Genomic DNA, 21,162 nt, shown 5'->3' on the forward strand with positions numbered 1-21,162 from the left:
AACCCAACCAGAATCTTCTTACGTCTAATTTACACCGCATACCCCCAGAGCTGGAGTCTGTTACTGAGACAGTTTGTTAACATGCAGAGAAAATGATGTGATTCCAAGACTGTAACCCTGCTTCGTCTCTCTACCTGCATTGCCCCAATCCCTGTCATATAGCCACAGTTAAGGCAGCACACATTAGGAAGGAAATAGAAAAAGTATTTTGGCCTTCCTTCAAGCTCTTCATTTTGGACAAAATTAACTCAGAGAATATTCCATTAGCTATTACCCCAACACCCATGTTCTAGTCTCCTTTGAATCCACAGTGTAGCCTGTGTGGTGTTACTGGAATGGTCACTCTGTGAAGTTTACCCTAAACCTAAACAGGTACCAACATGTGAGGGGCAGTATGGCGAGGTGGTTAAGAACAGATACTTGAGTTAGGCTTCCCGGCCTTGTGATGGACAAGTGTCTTATCTTCTCTAAGCCTCAGTTTACTCGCCTATGAAGTGGGGATAATGCGATTGTGCTGAGGAGCAATCAGACAATGCATACAAATACACAGGAATCCTCAGTAAAGCTAACTATGATTATTGTTCCTCTATAAACAGGCAGGGTCCTGGAGCAAATGCCCTGTGTGCCCACTTCCTAGAGTCACCAACAAGTAATTTCTCTGTCCCAGGAAGATATTTATAGAGGTTTTTTGTTTTTTGTTTTTTTTTTTTTAAGAGAAAAGTGAAGAGACTTGAAATGAGACAAAGGAAAAACAAGTACCAGAATTGCAAAGTTAACATTTTTATTGAACTGAAATTGGTGTAGAACAACAGGGGCTACCACAGCTGCTGAGCTCAGTTAACAACTGACAAGTCCCTGTGACATTTTGCCTTCGAGAGTCCTAACATGGTTTGGGTGGAACAACTGAGAAACAGCGCAGATATATACGTATATATACTTTTTTAACACTTCAAAATATTTTGAAATGAGCCTGACAGCCTTGTTCAGTTTTTAGGTCACAAAGGACATTAACATCTTCTGTTGCCTTCATTTAGTAGTTTTCGGTTAATATCCTTTCCCAAAAGGTTCCTCTCAAAGCACTGGCTATAATTTCCCCCCTCCGGTACACAAGAAAAGGATTTAGTAACACTTAGGCAAGTAATAAACTGTAAGAACTTCAAAAGTAGTAAAGGCAAAAACCACACATACGTGACTCAACACTCACACTGCCTGAAAGACAATGAACTGGCTGAAGAGTTCCTGCCAAGCTCCAGAAGCAAAGAGCGCGCTGATGGAAGGGGTGAGGGAGCCAGGCGGAGTGTCGGAACAGATGGACCATTGTGCCTAAACCTTGTTTCAACATCTTGCTTCCAACTTGAAAATATGCATTTGTTTTACATAATAAAGTGAAATATTTTAAGGGAAAAGAAAACTCTTATAAAGGTTGAAAGATCAATCAGAGCTGAAGGAAAATTAATACTGGATTTAAAAAAATCAGCAAGTGGAGTAATGATATAAACTGACCACACCAGTTTCTTTTGTAAGAGCAAGTGCTGAACATCTATCACTACTTAGAACTGAAAGTATTCCAAGGGAAATAAATAACCAACGAGATAGGAAATGAAATCCCTACATAAAACAAAACCACATCAAGTTAATGTTATTTTTGGTTTGTATTAAATCAGTGGCTCATTAATCTATGGGTGTTGGTAAAAATCTTCAAGAGTGCTTCAAACTATTTTGGATGAAATGTGATGAAAAACAACACATCTCATTCTCTCATCTTGACAATGCTGTTTTACACTTACTATTTCTCTTAAAAAGAAAAAAAAAATACCCAAAAACTAAATTCTACCAGAGTAATTGATACTAAGTGGCCACCCATTCCTGCAGCAATTATTTGAGAGAATCTAAAAATCTTGCAGTCAGAGATGAAGAATGATTATAAATATTTTAATAGGCTCATGCCCATCTTCAAAAGAGATGCACCCTCGGGTAATAGCAGATTCAGAGATTTACAATTCTCAAATTTGCAACTGATAGACAGATAAATATTTTGCAAGGATCTGCCCAATGTACACAACAAACATCTAAATTAAGGCTTATATAGGTAGGTGGTCAAGTCTATGGGTGTGCAATGCTGGATTTTCATAAAGCATCTCCAGCTTCCATTATTACCCAATTTGTAAACCAGAAGATGTGCTGACGTAGGTGGGTAGGAGCTCCAAAGGCTAACAATTAACCAACTCGAAGGTGTGTTTGTAAACAAGTTCTGAGATAAGTTGGCAGTGAAACAATTGAGAGGGTGCCTCAAATGATGTAGAGAGGAAAGTGATTTGCACCTGCTGACAGGGATGGGTTTAAAAAAAAAAAAAAAAAAAAGCCAACAGTTGAACTTCAGTTCAAGACTTTGAGATTTAGAGACCTAAAAGTTTAGCGTTACTTTCAAGCCAATGGTTCTCACACTTCAGCTTGCAAACGCCACTTGGAGGTTACTGAGGAAAAAGTGGATACCTAGGCTCCATCTCCAGAGATTCTAATTTGGGTGATGCAAGTGGTCCAAGCACCTTGCTTTTGACAGACACCACTCATCTTTGATTAAAAAGTCAAGATGTCCAAGAAATGACACCAGACAAATCTCTCAGGAGACTCCACCATAATGATATGAGGACCAAATTTACCCAAGTTTCCTTTCCTATTTTTTTAAAATTTCAACTGAAAGTTTGAAATCAATGAACATTTAATAATGATTGTACCAATTCTGAGGTAAAAGGAAGAGCACCAGGGATTGCAATGCTAAAAGAAATCGAATTCCCTAGGGGTTCCACACTACATAGAAATCAAATTTCTGTGGTCATTGTGATAATGATAGTGCACAGGGTCTTGTTTCAGCTTTTGTATTGTATACTTTTCCTCTATGATCTACTCTTTCCAGTTAAAGTTTTAGAAGAACTCCAAAGAGAAAATTTCCTCTACATGCTATCTCAGGTTTTCTAGATCCCAACATTTTCTGGTTTACAGCGATACACAACAAAGTTACTTATTTATTTTTTTGGATGCTGGAGACAAACATCTTTATTAAAGATACCACCAAAATTTTGGCAAACATTTCAAAACATATTTGTAAACATAATGCTTCCCTTTTAAACTGGCAGCACTTGGAAAAACAATACGATAAGACAACACAACTTGAATCAACATTAGTTCAAAATCCTTGTATTTTTGACCACATAACTTATGTTCCCACATGAAAAATAAGTGATAGTTTAAATCAACGTCAACAGATAAACTCCATGAAATGAAAGTTTGTGCTGTTTGATGAATCACAGTATGTTATGGTTAAATATATCCACTCTTTTTTATATTCCTGGTACCCAGGATGAAAAAAAACTTTAAATATACATTTCATGTAGGTAATAGCTTCTTTGCATATCTCTCTTCAAAAAATACTTTATAGCAGTATATAAATAGGTTACCTACACGTTTAATTTTATAATTTTGCCCCAAAACTATAGATCTGTTTCATTTTCATAACATATCAATTTTGCCCAACATTAATAAAGCTGACAAACTGTTGAAATGGAAATGCTTTTGTCTTCCACGATAGAAGTAGTAATTTGACAGGAAGAAAAAACCTACAGTAACACTCGTCAGTTGTTTCACCTGAGCGTTTGGCCTACTGCGAGTAGCAGCTTTTTTTCCTCCATGCACGCTCACATCCACATCACCTCTGCACACATACAGGTCGAGCACACACTTTCAGACGCTGGTAGGCCACAGTGTGCTTCCCACTACTCTACTCAAGTGGGAAGCAGTGTAGCTAATGATTAACCACACTAGGTACACAACTAGCAAACACCTTAAGGCAACCATTGCAATGGGGGGTTAACTTGCAGGGCGGATTTACTGTTCTAGATTAAGTCAGCCTGTATATACATATGTGTATACAGACTTACACACATACACATACTCATACACCTTTCTATTTCTTAACCCTCCAAAACAATGTTTTAATTTTTTTTGTATTTTGTGCAAATTTCTAAATAGTCTACCATTTAAGGCAAAGAGTTCGCATTAAGAAAGATCAGAAAATAGGCCTATGTTTATCCAAAAGCATTTCACCTTGAACGTTACTGTTTGTTTTTTTTTTTTAAACACACATAACTTTGAAGTGTGGACACTGGATCCCCAATATCTTAAAAAAAAATCATGTCTAATGACAAACACAGCTTTTTAAGGAAAAAAATTGATTTGAAGTTTAGACACTGGATCCCCAATATCTAAAAAAAAATTATTTCTATTGACAAACACAAGTCTTGAGGGGGAAAAAAGGACCAAAAAAGCAGCTTCAAAAATGCAAGGAAGCAAAAAGTAAAATGGGGGGAAAAAAGGTAACTCAAGTTTACTAATACTGAAACTTTCAACAGGCAAAGTTTCATTTTTTTAGAATTTGAGAGCAACTCATTTGGAATTTTAAATAAATAAGCTTAAGTTTATTCACATCTTCTGGTCCAAGCAGAGCTCTAGTGCCATGACTCTGCTTGCTGTTGGTCAAATTCACCTATTAGTCTTTTGATGTGAGCCAGCTTGTTATGAAGATACTCGCATCTGTATTTCTCTTCATGGTAATTGGGACTTGACTGCAGATGAAAAGAAGTGAGGAATTAGACCATGGAGTTTGTAACACTTCCCAACTACAGGTCAGAAAGCCAACAGTGATGCTACCTACCTGCTTTATCTTCTGATATTCTTGTAAGACTTCTTCATGAACATTCTACAAAATTAATATTCAGATATCAGAAAAGAACAACTTTTTTTTGCAATATAAACAGTTAACACACTTGACAAGGCTGTGGGAAATATTGATGATGAATACAGTCTTATTTAGGGAGGGCAATTTGGCAACTGCTATCAAAATAGCTAATATAAAACTGACTCAGCACTTGAGCTTTTCTTTCTGATGTACTGGTGCCTGAGTGAAACGACACATTCACAGGGTTACTTGGTGCAGCACTGTTTGTAAAGCAAAAGAAAGTAAACAAAATCTAAATGTCCATTAATCCATACAAAGGAATACTAAGAGGCCATTAAAGAAGTGCTTTATGGGTTTACATAAAGAAATTCTCTAAGATATATATTGTTTAGTGAAAAAAAGCAAAGTACAAAACAATTTATACAGTTTGATATCATTTTTGTAAGGGAGAAATAGAGATATTGTAAGAATTTCATTACTTCTAAGATGCACATTTCTTCTCATTTCAATGAAATCAGATAAATCATAATGAATCATAACTTACTGGAATATAAGACAATGGTGCATCTTATAATTGATGACATCTTAAATTCAATTAAATAGGGTATATTTGCAAATTTGTTTGTGTATATACATCTTATGTACACACAGACCTCTGAAAGAATACTCTGGAAGCCAGTAACTGTCTCTAGGGAGGAGAATCGGGTAGCAGGGGAAAATAGCTCACATCTGGTGTGCCATATAACCTGATGCACCATGGATCTAAGCAGTTTCCAAATGCTTACATTTTTTCTGCACAACTCTATAATCACCTCATTTTATGGATAGGGATTTTGAGAACTTAAGGCAAGTTAAGTAACTTCCCCAAGGTCACATAAGTGGAGTAGAGCTGAGAATCAAATCCAAGCAGTCTGGCTTCAGGGCCTGCTCCTAACCACTGAGCAATCCTTAGAATTACATTTCAGTTTAAATATACTCACTGGTGCACTAGTAAGTAAGAAAGTAAGTAAATAAACAGATAGACAGACAGACAGACAGACAGACCTGAACCACCATATTACTGACCTCTTGCAGCCCCAGCCACTCAACTCTGGCAAAGTCTTCTCTAACTCTAGGCAGCTATTTTAAAAGAGTAAGGCCCACGGATAGAAGACATAATGAGTCCCTGGGGCACAGATGCTCTCAGGCTGTTTTCCCCGATGCGGGAAAACCCACCCAGTCTCTCTCGTCAGTTCCCATCAGAACAGTGGGCCAGGATGGAGGCACCACTGACGGCTGTGAAGTGTGACAAAGTTATCTGTCCTACACAAGGAGGGAAACACCCATTTATATCAAGCCTTTGGCTAAGAACCATAAGAACAATCAGTAGACGGGTCAGGCTTCTACTGCTCTCTGTCAGCTGCAATAACATTACCACCTAAACCAGGGAAGTGAAAACAGATTAATACCTGGTAACAAACGTCAGTCTCTGGAATAGCACCAAGTTTTTCTTCATTTAAGCCCCAAACCTTAACATAGTATTGGGAAATAGCACCAGATCTAAGAGCTATAGTCTAAGTTGAGTTGGTAATGCAGTCAAATATTTTGATGAATCCCAAATCCAGCCTTTTCTTACTATTTAGTTGTCTGCATTTTTCTCAATGCACATTATGCTATTTATTTAAGTATGTATTATACATTTTATACATATTATGTTTATATAAAAAATTTTTTTCCCTTCACTGGCAGAAACAGAAGCTGGTGTTTACCTATTCTCAAGAACTATTTCAAATATTGATTTTCCTAGCTAATTTTAAATGAAGGACAAAAGCTGCAGAGCATCTGGTCTGTGAGAGGACTTGCTCTGAAGACCAGTGGGATGCCTGGGGATGGGCAAGGCAGAGAAAGAAAGAAGGTAAAATATGAAAGCCAGTCCATCTAGGAACAAATGTGTTTACCTGATACTCTTTTGAGCCCGGAGAAAGGCGCTTTCGTTGTGCATCCAGTTTGATAAATCTTCTAGCCACAGTCTCCATCCTGGCATGCAAGGCCCTGTACTCATCATACTCAGCGTTGAAGTCATCCTTGTAATTCTGGCGTTGCTCATAGGAGACAATAGCAATGTATTTTCTAAGATGAAGAAAGATAAATGGAGAGTAGTACAGAACAGACATGATGCCTGAGTCTGAGATTTAAACCAGACATTGAATGCCACCCTGCCACTGCCTGCTGCCTTGCCACTCCTTCAAAGATGTTTCAGGTGAAATTATCCCACAGAACGTAAGAATGTCGGTGAAGGAGAGTGTAAAACAACATGGTGGGACTGGAATTAAAGTGCAACCAGAAGAAAACACTTACACAGATGTAGCTTCCTAAACCTTTCTCCACCCCAAGTAATTTACTACCATGCTAGTGGCAGCAGCCAGCCCATCTGTTACGAGTCACATGGAGACAGAAGGCCTAGGGGGTAATTGAAACCAGGAGAATGTCACACAGTCACTAAGTGCTGAAGTCAGAGCTCTCTCCAGACCTACTGCTTTATAAGAGCGAGTCTGTCTTTCAGTCTTTCACACCTGCTGCCAGCAAGGTGCCTCAGACTTGTTCCCTCTCTCCCTTTCCTCCCATTTCTGACTGGGCAAACATATAAAATACAAAAGAGGAATTGTTTTTATCATTTTTAAAAAGTGAGAGTTAGACCATGAAAAATAAAGGAAAAAAAGGTATATTTCTCTAGTTCTTCTCAATCAGTGAAGTGTCATATTATGTATAACAGAAAGGCAGTTTTATACTATTCATTTAACTTACTTTCTTAATAAAAATGCCACAGATGTTTTACCTTAGGGTGTGATTATACCTCTAGGGACCTGGTGAATGAAGGCCATCTTCCCAGAGTGTCAGTTTATTCAGTGGTGGTTAAGTACATTGAAACAGCATTTTAATATTAAAGTTAATATGATTTGTTTGTAGATCTGGGCCTGAGTCTTTGCACTCTGTGCTCCTGTCATGGAATGCAAAATTCACTTGACTTTTTGAGGTAAAAATTGAGATTCCAAAGCAATTTCAGGTAGGTGGAAGGAGCTTCAGGTTGCTCCCAGGGGGTACACATATATTCTTCATGGTGGGAAGACCTTGGGAGTTCAGTCCTTTCTGAAATGGTTTTAGACAATCCTACAAGTTTTAATTAAAATGCAATAAATAGCACAGATGCCTAGTTGGAAATGTGAGAAAAGTCCTTAATTAGCAACCTTAATGTCCTCATTAATATTTTTATTTGTGCTGAGTTAGACAGTGTGGGGGTTTAATTTCCTCAGTGTAACTGAGACAGTGGTATTATGCTGATTTAAGGCTGCCCTGCTAGTGTCCTTGCTATAAAAGGAACAGCACCAGCCAGCAGTGAAGCAGTCCTCTCTAGACAGGCTGACCTGACTGCACACCCGAGAGGGCCCCGGGGAGAAAGAGGTTCCTGGGGATAAGCATATGCAAGCAAAACGGCTGAAGCAACAGTGAAACTCAGGTTCAATTTGTTATATAAAATGTTTATCCCACTTTCTCAAAATTACACCCAAGGCCACACCCTCTGTATTTTATTTAATAGTCCTCGCAGGGGAAAATGCCAAACTAGCCAAGAGTTGTGTTGCTATTATAGAAAATTATTTAGTTACACTAGCACTGAAATGAAAAGTATTTCACTATTTTTAACAAAAATTGTTAGCAGTTCTATAGTTGGCTCTCAATGTGGTAATGGAATAAAATGTTAAACACTTTGGATAATTCATAACCACAAGTAACAGAATTATTCTTATTATATAAAAAATAGGAATTCTGTGGTTAAGTATGAGTTATTCAGAAGCTGATCATGAAAGATTTATAGTATGTCCTTTTGGTTTTCTTAAGAAACAAGTCTAAGTTCTGTATTTTTGGTGATTTTTCTGAAAATTCATGCTTTCTCACCATTTTAAGAAAATCTGCAGATTTAAATGATAGCTTTTCGTTAAAATAAATTGCTTTTGTTTAAATAAATTAAGCAAACAATCACATAGGTTATGTGCTTTCATGATTTTTAAGAGAACATGACAAATATACAGAAATGAGCTGAGGCAGATGCAGCAACCATCCAACCATCCGTAGATCAGTTAGTTAAAAACAAGTTTTTAAATACAGAATTAACTGCTTAAGTTGACAAAACACAGCAACACTCTGAATCCACAGGGGAAAGGTTAGAATTATTTTTCAGTCTCCCTATAGGATGCTGTCCTATGTGACAGGCATACAGCATTATTACAAAAAAGAGGAATTCAAAATCAGTCACAAGAGAATGAGAGCACAGTACTGCAGCTGTTATTTGAGGGGGCCAACTTTCACAAGAGTTTTAAGGAAATGCATTTGGAGAGGTGAACCCCCTCATCAGTGCAGCCAGGCACTATCCCCCAACCGTCCCCGCCTGGGCCAACTCAGTAGTAGCAGCTTTTCACGCTTCCCCACAGAACTCCAAAACCATGTATGACCTCAGATGAGAGAGTCCTCAGCATGGTTTCTTGGGTTCCTTTTAGTTAAGAGATGATAACCAGCACTATGGTTTCATGCTATATCATTCCCCAATAAGTAAAGCTTTCACCACTACTGTTAAGCAAAAGTAACAACAATGTTCTCAACTCTAGAAATGAACATTTTATGGGACATGGAACACTAAACAGCATAGCTTAACTTTGTCCACCATGAGGTGCTACTAAATGTTCATTAGTAAATGTTCATACAGTCCAGATTCCATTTTCCAGTCTACATTCAAGCTATGTGCACATTTGTCCATTTTCAAAGCTATCTGCAGTCAAATCTGTCTTCTCTCTCACTCTCCGTTTTTCCAGGCTCTTGCAATTTAATTATTTTCTTCATATAGAAGCCTTTGAATCTATCAAAAAGCTAGAATTATGTGTCCAAGTTATAATTTCTGTGATAACCAGTTAAAAAAAGGCCCCAGCTCAGCATTTAGCAACTTGTTGTCATAACAAGAAGACCATTATAACCAGTATTGAAATGAAATGATCACACTTTACTGTCCTCTCCTCTTAAAATTAATTTGAAGGCAAAGCTTTATGTAAATAAAACTCCATCTATCTCTAATTAACTTAAACCTCTAAGAGGTTTAAGCACTTTATCAGTAATAAACTGTCCCTTTGGGGGGCTCAAGTGAATGACTTGTGCATTGATAGACTGTCAGCTTTGAAGAGTCAGATCCCTGAAATCTTCCAAAATCAAAAGCTTGGCTTGGCCCTGGAACAAAGGACAAGCTTCTCTATATTTAAAGGCTATGGAGCAGAGCTCAGAGCAGGGGGAGGCACAACCTGCTCAAGCCGACAAGGGTGGACTGGGGACGAGCAGGCTTAATGGCAGCCTTTCAATTGCAGGGGTGGCTCCAGGGCTCTGTTTCTGCAACTTCTTTTCTCATTTGCAAATTATGGGAAAAGAATTTGCAAACTTTCTAAAATTAAACAGTTCTCTCCCATCAGCAGACATCTGAACTTACATCAAATAATCTGGGAGTTCAATTGTTGAGGAAGGCTCCATGGAGGCAGTGCAACCCTCTTTAACTCCTACAAAGAAAAAAAAATTCAAGCGTTCACCAAACAGTATGGTTATAAACTGCCTATAATTCTAAAATGGATCAGAAACATCTGGAACACTTTTCCTCAAATTCTATTCTTCCATCTCAATGAGCAACAGTGAGCAAGGAATACAATTGAACACGAACAATAGAGGCCCTATGACCAGCGCCAGCAGAACCGACGCCAGGCATTGAAAGCACCCTGGCTACTGCAGTGTCTGCACAATAAAGGAATTCCATCTTAACCCAAGGTCAACCTTCTATTCTTTCAACAACAGTTGTGGCATCTGCCCAGCAATTCAAAGATTGTGGTGGCAGATGCAGCCAGACAATGGGAGATACAAATTTTACATCAACATCTACTTTTCATAGGATTCAAACAAGGCAGATGAGATAATGAAGTCAGGTAGCAGACTGCTTCGATCACTGTATTTTTACTGCTATTCTTTTCGTATGCAGACAGTGGATTAAGCAGGAAGTTTCCCCATTAGTTTAAAGTAATTTAAAATAAGATATTAGTGGACCCCAATTTCTACTCTAATCTCTAACCCTCATAATACTATACAGATTTGTTTTTAAGGGGACAGAATAAATAGATAAATAAATAAAGGACCAGTCACTCAGGACTACACTGTGGAAGTGTGTAAAATCCCTCAGTATTCCATTTGTTTGAACATACCATTTCCAGAGGGTATGTTAGACTTTTTAATTAGGGTAATTTTTTTTTTCCATTCAAAGTAGAATTAAACTAATAATTCAAATCCTAACTCTACCTGCTGGCAAAACACACATGTTCAATATAAAACAAGAGTAAGCATTTAACGATTTCTTGGTTTAATATTTTAAAGGACAAAGCACACTAAACAAATTATGCAGACTCTGCGGGCTGTGTGTGTGTGTGTGTGTGAGAGAGAGAGAGAGAGAGAGAAAGAAGGGAAGGGAAGGGAAGGGAAGGGAAAGGAAGAAAGGAAGAAAGGAAGAAAGGAAGAGAGGAAGAGAGGAAGAGAGGAAGAGACATTAATTCAGGTTTCGGTAAAAGTTTGTTTTTACAGTAGCCTGAGTCTTAAAGGAAAAGATGTCAGGTCAAGTGCATGTCACCTGGCTTCTCCTTTGCCACAGACACCAGATAAATTCCAACAGACGCAGCAGATATGGGTCTGAATCTATTCTCAGTTTGTGATACTCTCAATTGGCTGAGAAAGGTACTACACCCTCAGTGAAGGATTCAGAGACTGGGTCTGCTTCTCTAGGATTCTAACTCTGAGAAAACTCAAACTGTGCTATAGGTCTCAGCATTTTGAGATGAAGTCCTCCCAGCACTAACTAGCTTCTGACTCAGGATTACCATCTGACGGTTTGAAATGTGGAGAGCGGGGCATACCTAGGAACCTGGCTTACTCACTCTGAACATGAGGTTTTATTAACTCTTGCCTTTTTCTGATCTGGCAAATTCAAGTACGCTAGTGTTGGTGGTTAAAAGCTTACACCTACCTCTTGGGCCACTATATGCTACCATACTGACCTAAATATTTTAACAGATATGCTTTGACACACAATACACTCAGTCTAGGTCAATAAAGGCACTGCATTATACTATTCAATAATCAAAGCTGCTCTCCTATGGCAAAAATGGTCAGTTAAATCTAAGGATTACAGACTTTCAGTATTATGGGCAAATTACAGAAAGATAACACTCCTTCAACTCTAATCATTAAAGTACCTTTTCTAAATTTGTGTTTTCCTGGGGAATTCTGCCATAGTTATGCTATGTTTAAAACTAGAAGCAATGCTAAATGATGGGCTAGGATCTTCTATATGCTGGTATGCATGATATTAAGTTTTAGAAGACTATCTAAAAAAGCTAATTGTGTCACTAGGTTTTAAAGATCACTACACTTCAAGTAAGCAGTCTTGTACTGTTTAGTTTTTCTTTAGAGGTAAAGCATTATTTTGTGGTTCTTTTGGTCTCCAGATATTTGACTTTTAAAGCTTCCAAAAGCTTGAAATGGTTAAATGTATTAAAAACAATTGATGTTTACCAAAACGGTGTTCTCAAAATTGGAAAAAAAAATTTTCTAAGATCTACCAAGTTAATCACCAACAGCCTTGCACAAGACAAATTGCTTTCACATTGAATGAAGATGATGTTTTGGATATGCATATGTAATTTTACCTTCCTTGTTTTGTAAAGAATTTGACATTTCCCCTGTGCTATTATTAATTAAAGCAGGACTGACCCTGTTTCTTTGGCATAGAAGGAAATGAATATTTTCATTGCTAGTTGTGTGTCTGGTTAAATCAGTTCAAGAATGGCATATAATAGGTCATGTTGAGGCTGCACAATACTGCGACAGCTCTGAAAAGAGCAACAAAGTCCATCTTCTAAGAGGGGGTCTCTGGAGGATGACAGGGTCATTTTCAAATGTCACCATTTTATTAACAAATATAGAAATCAAGTTTAATAGTTGGCTAAAAAGAGACAGAAAATAACTGCTGTAAACTGCAAGAAAAAGAACTGCTCAATAGCACCATACTAAGATTAATAACTAAATGGACGGTCACTTGATAAAGAAGCATTATTAATTATAAACAGCATAATCTCACACTCATGACAGTCCCCCTTTCCTGTTCATTTAATCCATGTAGTCGGTTTTTACAAATGTAAAATACCTTCATTGGAATCTGGACTGGAGTTGTTCAGCTTGGCAATTTCCTCTTCTCTTTTAAGGTCCTCCTCCTTTTCCTCAATCATCTCAGTGTCATGCTTTTTTATTTGGTCCTTTTCCTTGTGTTTTTTAGACTTCTTCTTGGACTTTTTGTGAGACAAATGGTTTTCTTCCATAGGCTTTGGACACTTTAGTAGAACTGAACCAGGGGGTAAGGTTTCCAGAGAAGTCCTAGAGGTATATTTGTCTTGCTGGTCCTCATAGATACTACCGTTTTGACTAAAACTGTCAACAGGTAGGTCTTGAGTCCCCCGGCCTTCTGGAGTGCTAGGGGAGTTGGAGTTAGAGTTTACAGTCTGAGGTGGATTGGAGACAGGCAGGTGGGTTGAAGGCAGCGGCGGAGGGGTAGGGATGGCAGCAGCTGCAGGGGGCGGCAGGAGGCCTGCAGCAGATTTTTCATTGGTGGGATTCAAATGACCATTTAATGTTGGCGGCACTCTACTTGTCAGGTGAGATATTCGAGCTTTTTTATTCATTAAAGGATCAATGAAATCTGAATCTAAAAGCCGTTTCTGGTGGGGGAATAAACAGGGAAAAAAAATGAGCCAGTTTGCACTAAAATTCAATATATGTGTTACTCGTTACTATATGAACAATTTTATTCATACTTAAATTTATAACCAATTTAAATTCATCATCAGTGTTGTGTTAACCATTCTCTAAGCTTAAGCACAAACAATATACAATAAGTTTTCCTGTCTAAGGTGAAAAAGCAGAATCTGGCAATATGTTTCTTGGAGTACTTAACACTTTCAGATAATACAGCCCCACCCTAAGAGACTTGAGAGACTAGCCCAATTTATGTGGATTATACTACTCAGGAGTGTATTAAATAGAGGTGGCCTCCTTCCTCTGCTGGCCAGAGCTGACCTAGCTATATTCAGTGAGATGAGGGAGCAGTTTCTACCATTGTCGGTTGTCAGAACCAACAAGGGTAGGTAAAGGGCAATAAGTCTACACTTCTTTGATGTCTTCTAATGTTTTAGGACGCTCCAGTTACAAATATTTTGGCTGTCATTTGTTATGTCACCTGTGTTAAGATAAGAACAACCATCATCTTCGGAATAATTGCTCTATGTATGTCTTTCAATGCTGAAATATTATCCAATTTCTTCCTCCTTAAATATATCTCTTTGCTGGATTGGAAGATAAGTCTTAATAACTGGTCCATAAAAATGATGTGGAATTACCATTTCAAAAAATTTTAAAAACTATGCTAATATTGGCCCAATCCAGCAACAACAATAACTATTTAAATTAAAAAGTAAATTCAGATAGTTGAAAAGTACAAAGCATACATCCAATGTAATACTGTGGCTTAAACTTCAGCTTGGAAGAGACTAATAGTTAATCATCACATTAATTTATTCTGTGTTCAATTCAGCACCATTGATCTCACACCCAGTATATAATTAGATCAGAGTATAAGCAGCTTTATAGTAGTTGGCATTTGAGGCTTCTACAGACAACATACATGCAAGGACAGAGCTGCTTTTATTTTGTTCCTCCTCTGTTCCCCACAATAGGTTTCTAACATTTTCTGACATGTGAATAGCCTTTTGCCCAGGGCATGCTTACTGTTCTCCACACATCTGTCCCATCTCCCTAAGCCTTGGGAGGGGGTCCAGAGAGAGGAGCACTCTGTCGGCAGTCCTGGGATAGAGAGATCTGCCTCCCTGCCAGTCCCAAAGACCTGAGAGAAGTCAAGGTTGTCTGAGAACCAGGTGGGCTTGAACTCTTAGACTGCCCAGGATCTCTCCACCTTTTTCAAACGGAATCTCTTTGGGGGAACTCTATGCTGGAATGGAGTTTAACTGGAATATTCTGCTTGGGTCTAATCAAAAAGTGCTTTAAGAAAGCATACATGAAAATGGCAGAATTTTTTATTTGCTTATTTTAAAAACATTTTTCCCTAAGAATATTTTTCTGGAACGTGCTTCAGATAAATTTAAGTATCTTCAATTTTCTATATGATCTAAGACTGGATATGGGACTGGGTACATCTTCTAGTTAGTGTAATGGAAAAGTAGATAATCTTGCAACAAAATGTAAACTTTAAGAATTGCAAAGCCAGGTAGACATGAAGTACTTTGACAAGCAGTGCTATGTAGTGGAAAAGAGTTCTGGACTGGGAGCTGGGGCCTGTATTCTAGAGTGAGCTCTGTCATGAACTACCTACGTGACTTTGGGTAGGGAAGCTGTGGAGTTTTTCTGGGCCTCATTTCTCTCCTGTATGAATCAGACAATCTAAACAAAGTGGCCACTTAAGTCCATTATGCTTTAGATAATTTTATGAACTACCTGAGGAGAAGATGCAGTGTCTCTACTAGAACATACAGGAGATTCTGAACGGCTGGTGCTGGCAGCATTCTGAGATGGATTTAGTTTTCTGTAAATGACACACATATTCTAGTTAGGGAGACAATTTTCGAACGTTCACGATAGAAAGCTTACCCTTGCTTCTTTTTTCCTATCTCAACACTAAAATAACAGTGACTAAAAAATTATTTGCATAATTTTTTGAAGGAAAAAAAAAAAGAACTTACCTCGAGAGCACTGATTCTAATGACCGTCTGTCTATTTCATTGTATCCAGGCCAGTCTCTTTGAAGCTCTTTAAAAACATAATCCTTTAAGGTATATGAGAGGTCCTTAGGATTCAGATTGGCTACCTGGTAAATAGTGTGAAAACAAAGCATTAGATCTTTTTGCTATTTCCTAACCTAAAACAGGAAACCTTTTGGATTTATACTGAAAATAACTATACCAATTGGTCCCAAAGGGACCGCTAGTTTTGCATATACCAGATCTCAATAAAAGCTTATATGACTTCACTTGGGGAGTTAAATAAAACCTTATATAAATAGTTAAAAAAAAATCTTCCCCCTGGATGGCCACTGCATTTGTCAAAGAGTAACCCTACATTATGTAAAAAGTAGAGGAAGATTTTTTAAATCAATTTTTTTTTTCTAGTTAAAGGAATCTAAATAGTTTTGTTAACAACTTCATTATTTATTTCTGGCAATTGACTCCATTACTTTTGAGTCACAGTACAAGTCCTTGATCACTTGCATTAAGCAGAAACCAAATAGTGCCCATACGTTAGTTTACAAACTTTCCCTTCAGTAATTTCCAGAAATTATCTCCATAAATAGTGTCATTTCTGATAACCTTGTCTGTCATTTTCTTGACTTGCTAAAGTTTGCACCTAAAAGCTGTCTTTCTCCTGAAGAACCACTTTTTCAAAGTCTTCGAAATGCCTCAAAACCAATAAATATAAATATAAACCAAAATAACCCCCAAATTACTATGATTAGTCAGCCAGTTTATTTCCAAGTGTAATCTTTTCTTATCCCTTAACTATAATTCTTTTAGAAGACCTAGGCTCCATTAACAACACAAATGTACAGATTCAGGGGCCAGACCAAGAGTCTGGCAGAAAGATATTCTTCTGGTCATTTCCCACAGCAATGGTCTTTTTTTTTTTTTAAATAACTTCACTTATTTCTGTGTCTTTTAAAAGTACTATCAAATATATTATAGTAGTTCATGCTTTTCTCATAGCTAAGCTGAATACTAACATTAAAGTTGATTTAAGTATAAAATGATAGGCTTATGTTAAAATTCAAATTTGAAAATAAATTAACATGAGATATAGCTGGATTTCTCAAAGTGGAATAAATACAATCTTCAAGACTTCCTATTATCCCCAGCACCACACATACTGACAACATCCTAACCCTTCTCTAGACTTCTGTAGTGGAATCTTCTTGTTTCCGCCTCCTCCCTCAGGGCCTTTTTTCTCAAGTCTCCTCTGCTCACTCCTTTCTATGCTGGAGTGCTTAGGACCTGTCTTCTGCCTTGTTTTCTTCATTATCCACATTTCCTCCTAAGAGTATTTCACTCAGCTTTAAGGTTTTCAATATCCAATTGGTATTTTGCTAGCTCTTAATTTACAATTCCAGCTCCAAATGTCCTCTGAACACCAGACTCTTATATGTAACTACCTACTGAATATCCATCTCCATTTGGATATGTCTAATAGACATTTTCCAAACAGAATGTATGTAAGGCAGGATTCCTGATTCTCACCCCCATCCCCTTATACTTGTCCCTTTTCCATCCCTCTCCATCAGTCAAAGGCTCAATATCCATTCAGTTGCTCCATTTACTTGATCTAGAGTGAAGACCAGGAACTGGCATTTTTAAAAAGCTCCCTAAGGTATTCTAATAGGCAGCTAGGGTGAGACTATGCTCTAGATTCTACCAAATAATCAACAGTAATGACATTCATGTCCTACTTGCTCAGGAATTAAGTATACCTAACACTTTAAAATTCTGTCTATATTCATACACTCACTCCTGTAACCACTGACATATGTCAGTAGTAGCCTCTGTGTGTACGGCCATCATTTTGCCTTCTTATCCTCTAACCTAGGAGGTAATTTACAACCTTTCTGAAGATTCATTCACCAAATATTTAGTGACCTGAACTGCCCCCTTTCCCTAAGTAAAAAATTGAACACACACACCCACACCCTCATCCTCATCCATTCTTTCATCCTGTCTCTTGAGCTCTTAAAACTGTTATGTAACATATGGATTTAAATTAAGTGTTTTCAAAAAGTGCTCGAATGATTAATAACATCCTTGAGATCGCCCAAGATAATCTTGAGGATAGGCTAACCCAGAACTGGAGATTACACTTTTACTCTTTCATGACAGTTGGTATCATGTTTTGAATATAAGAGAAAATAAATGAAAAAACAGACTTAAAAGTATTATTATTTGAATAATAGATGAAAACCTGCAGGGTTTTTTTTAAATGATGAAATTTAAGAACAACTTTGGAAATATTACTGCTTTAGAAAAAAAAATAGACAAAGTAGACTAAAGCAGGTGGATTTGAATGCTAATCAATATTTATGACCCAAAGTCAGTCTGAAAAATATAGGAAGCCACAGTCTGGTGAACTGTTGACTTTAACTTTATATTTAAGCTTGTGATTATAAGGTAACTGACCAGAGCTAATAGTTTTCACCTTCATATTCTTTAATGAAGACAGGTGATTGATTTCAGCATACCCAAAGGCGGAGTATTACAGGCAAAAAGAGCAAGCAGGGCAAGACACATTCAGTAGGTATTCAGTAGGTATTCAGTAGGTAAAGACATTCTAGCCAACACCAACCAAAGGGTGATTAAAAAAAAAAAATTGTATAGCTTCATCTACATAAACCAATAAAAATTATGACAATAGTTTAGGTGATTCAAGACTTGTTTATTCTTCTCATAGAATTTCAGGGCAAAATTTGTTTGAAGACAATGACTCAAAACTTTTTAAATTAATAATTAAGAAGCCTCTAACTTATAAAACCTGGCATAAATACCCACATTTCAGTTATTGTTTAATTAAATGTTTAAGACAAGAGATTTAATAATCAGGAGGTATATTTCATATGCCATTGATCAAAATAATTCTGAAATTACTCTACCTCACTAATGATGAAAACAACAACAAGCCTTCTTAAATAAACTTCCCAACAAGAAGGTGAGTGGAAGGAGCTGTCCCCAGCTGTCCTCACCTGTTGCAGAATTGCTCCGAGGGAGTTCTTGTCTTTCTGATTGACACCATCTTTCTGCAGTCGAGCCAGCAGCTCAGGTTTCTTGTAGGCCTTCAGCGCCAGTAAGTGGATTACCCTGTCCCGATATGGCCGCTGGGAAACGCTGCTGCTGTTGTGTATCTTTCGAATCGTATTTGCAGGGTTCATGGGGGTTGACCTTTTTCTTTCAGGCACTGCATCTGAAACAGCTTGAGGTGCTTTCCGAATTTGTACTCTTTTCCCTAAGTCCAGTAGAAATGACACTTACACATTTGCGGGTAATAATATAATAATATACATCTCAATTTCCACAACTCTGATTTAGGTACCTCTTTATTTCTAGAGGGAGTAAAGACTTCATATTTCAGTTTTTACTTTGAAAAAATATGCAAACAGAAAGCATTCTGAATAAATGACCTAAAATATGGATTTGGAGTTTTTGATGGAATCATTTATTGGAATAAACATGTATTTTAGAAATATTCTGGCCACTTAGCTATAAATGGATAATAATGAGTGACCCATACCATAATAACAGACTGGAAATTTGAAGGTTGTAGGTACTTGACATTAAATAGAAATAAAGTAATTTCCATGCTTACCTGAGCTATTTGCAGAACTTAAATCTACATATTATATGTCATTTCTTTGGCAGACATGAATGAAGGAACATGTAAAATGTGAGAAATACCTATCTCACTAAGGACACATTCCAGGCTGAGCTCAGGCATTATCTTAATTTCACAGATTCAGAAGCCACAAACAGGGGAGTCAGGCATAATTTGGGGTCAGTTCACCAGGGCATCCACAAGTGATACTCCTTTTTAACAGACCATAACAAATTTTAGGAGTCAAAAAGTAAAACAAACAAAACTAATCAACCAGCAACACAGACTCAGAGGGCTACACAAGCAGGTCTCCCCTCTGTGGTGCTGAGACTACACTGGTGAGTTAAGAGGAATGGAAAGTGGTAAAAGGAGGTCTCCACACCATTCCTGCACAGGCCAGTGCCATTCATATAATTAACCTACTTTCCACTTAAACTTCACAATGACAAGTGTTTGGCAAGTGGCTATTTGTAGAAAATACCGTGGGCTGTAGTGACCTGGATACTATGTGGACGTGTGACACTATCAGGACATGGCTTGTCACTGACAACACCTGGTAATCATTCCTTACTGAAGAAACAGAATGAAACTGTCTAAGACCCTCACTTTATAATTTCTGAGGTGAAATTTCATAACTCACTACCAAAGCCTCCAACTCTATGACCACTGGTTATAGAGGGGGAAGAACTGGTCATGATACACAATGTGGAGCGACTGCATTAGGGACAAGACTAGCAACTGGAAACAATGGATAAGTAAGAGCAGTCTCTTAGGTGCTGCGGTTTTGGGTGAAAACAGCTTAATGGGGAACAGCTTTACTGAATGGTAGTTTTGTTCACGTTGGGCTCCAAGGCCTGGCCAGAGGGGCTGCTTACATAACCAATTGTAAATATCAAACCAAAATACTGCACAACAAAGGAACTCAACATTCAAAGGTCACTGCCTGGTGCCAAGAAAACCTATTAACTTAAGATACAATTAGAGTTTGGGAGGCTGTTTTAGACCTGGTTTCTGTATGTTCTTCATTTAGCGATGGATAGATCAATGTCAGATGGGCAGAGAACTGTTTGTCATGTACCAATTATGTGAGGCACTATGTCAAGTGCTTTCCACATGTTAAGTCTCACAGTAACCTGATGAGGGAGGCATTGGTCCCATTTCACAGATGAGAAAACTGAGGCTTTCAATGGGCTAAGCTCAAATGGCAAAGCACTCACTTAGCATTTTGGAAGATTCTGTGATTAATACCCAAGTTTTCTTACTTGTACTTCTTTGTTGGAAAGGTTTTTATGAACAAATGCCTAATGTCTGCCGTCACTTCATGTTAAGCTACAAGCTTCCTGTAGGCAGGGCTGTGGCTGCTTTGTCTATCAGCAGACCTCAAATCAGATTTTGATGACTCACAAAGTGAAATGACTAGCAAGTGAATGACAGGAAAAGAACAAGCAGACAGCAGAGGAACAGAATTAAGGTGGCTTATCCTGTATTTTCCCCTATCACCAGCCTGCCAGAGTCTGAAGACACATTGAAATTTTTAACATGGCAAATGAAAACCTTCCAACCTACCACTTCTCAGTTGCAATAGTGTTAGCAAGCAGTACTATTCCTTGAAATTTTAATAGGAATTTGTGGAAAGAATAGGGTTAGAGTCACAAAAGTTTAGCACATGCTATAAATTCCACAGTCCCCTCCCCTTTGAAACCTGTTTGACTTCTACTCCCCAAACCAAGGTGACTGTGGAGCCCTCCCCTACACCCTTCTCTGAGGAGGGGGATGGGCAGGGAATTTTCTTAGCTAAGTTCACACACCATGACTGGTCACTTAGAATGAATTCAGATGAGCAAGGAAGGCAATAAAAATGAAAACAGTACTACCTCTGTGTTCCAGGCTACCCTACCTCTTCGGTAATCTAACTGACC

At 37.8% G+C, this 21,162-nt stretch overlaps 1 protein-coding gene across 1 annotated transcript in view; it reads right to left on the reverse strand.

Moving 5' to 3' along the window:
* Positions 1-764: 764 nt before the first annotated feature.
* Positions 765-21,162, reverse strand: part of ELL2 (elongation factor for RNA polymerase II 2) — a 70,570-nt gene continuing 50,172 nt past the window's right edge. The window contains exons 5-12 of the mRNA XM_010993964.3: positions 18,618-18,877; positions 15,583-15,707; positions 15,338-15,425; positions 12,981-13,548; positions 10,233-10,299; positions 6,670-6,841; positions 4,709-4,753; positions 765-4,619 (exon numbers count right to left, since the gene is read on the reverse strand). Of these exons, the coding sequence (XP_010992266.1) occupies positions 4,503-4,619; positions 4,709-4,753; positions 6,670-6,841; positions 10,233-10,299; positions 12,981-13,548; positions 15,338-15,425; positions 15,583-15,707; positions 18,618-18,877 (1,442 nt within the window). The 3' untranslated portion in view covers positions 765-4,502. The remainder of the gene's footprint in view (positions 4,620-4,708; positions 4,754-6,669; positions 6,842-10,232; positions 10,300-12,980; positions 13,549-15,337; positions 15,426-15,582; positions 15,708-18,617; positions 18,878-21,162) is intronic.

The sequence above is a fragment of the Camelus dromedarius genome, chromosome 3 (genome assembly GCF_036321535.1).
Source record: "Camelus dromedarius isolate mCamDro1 chromosome 3, mCamDro1.pat, whole genome shotgun sequence".
In the NCBI taxonomy this organism is placed as follows: Eukaryota; Metazoa; Chordata; class Mammalia; order Artiodactyla; family Camelidae; genus Camelus; species Camelus dromedarius.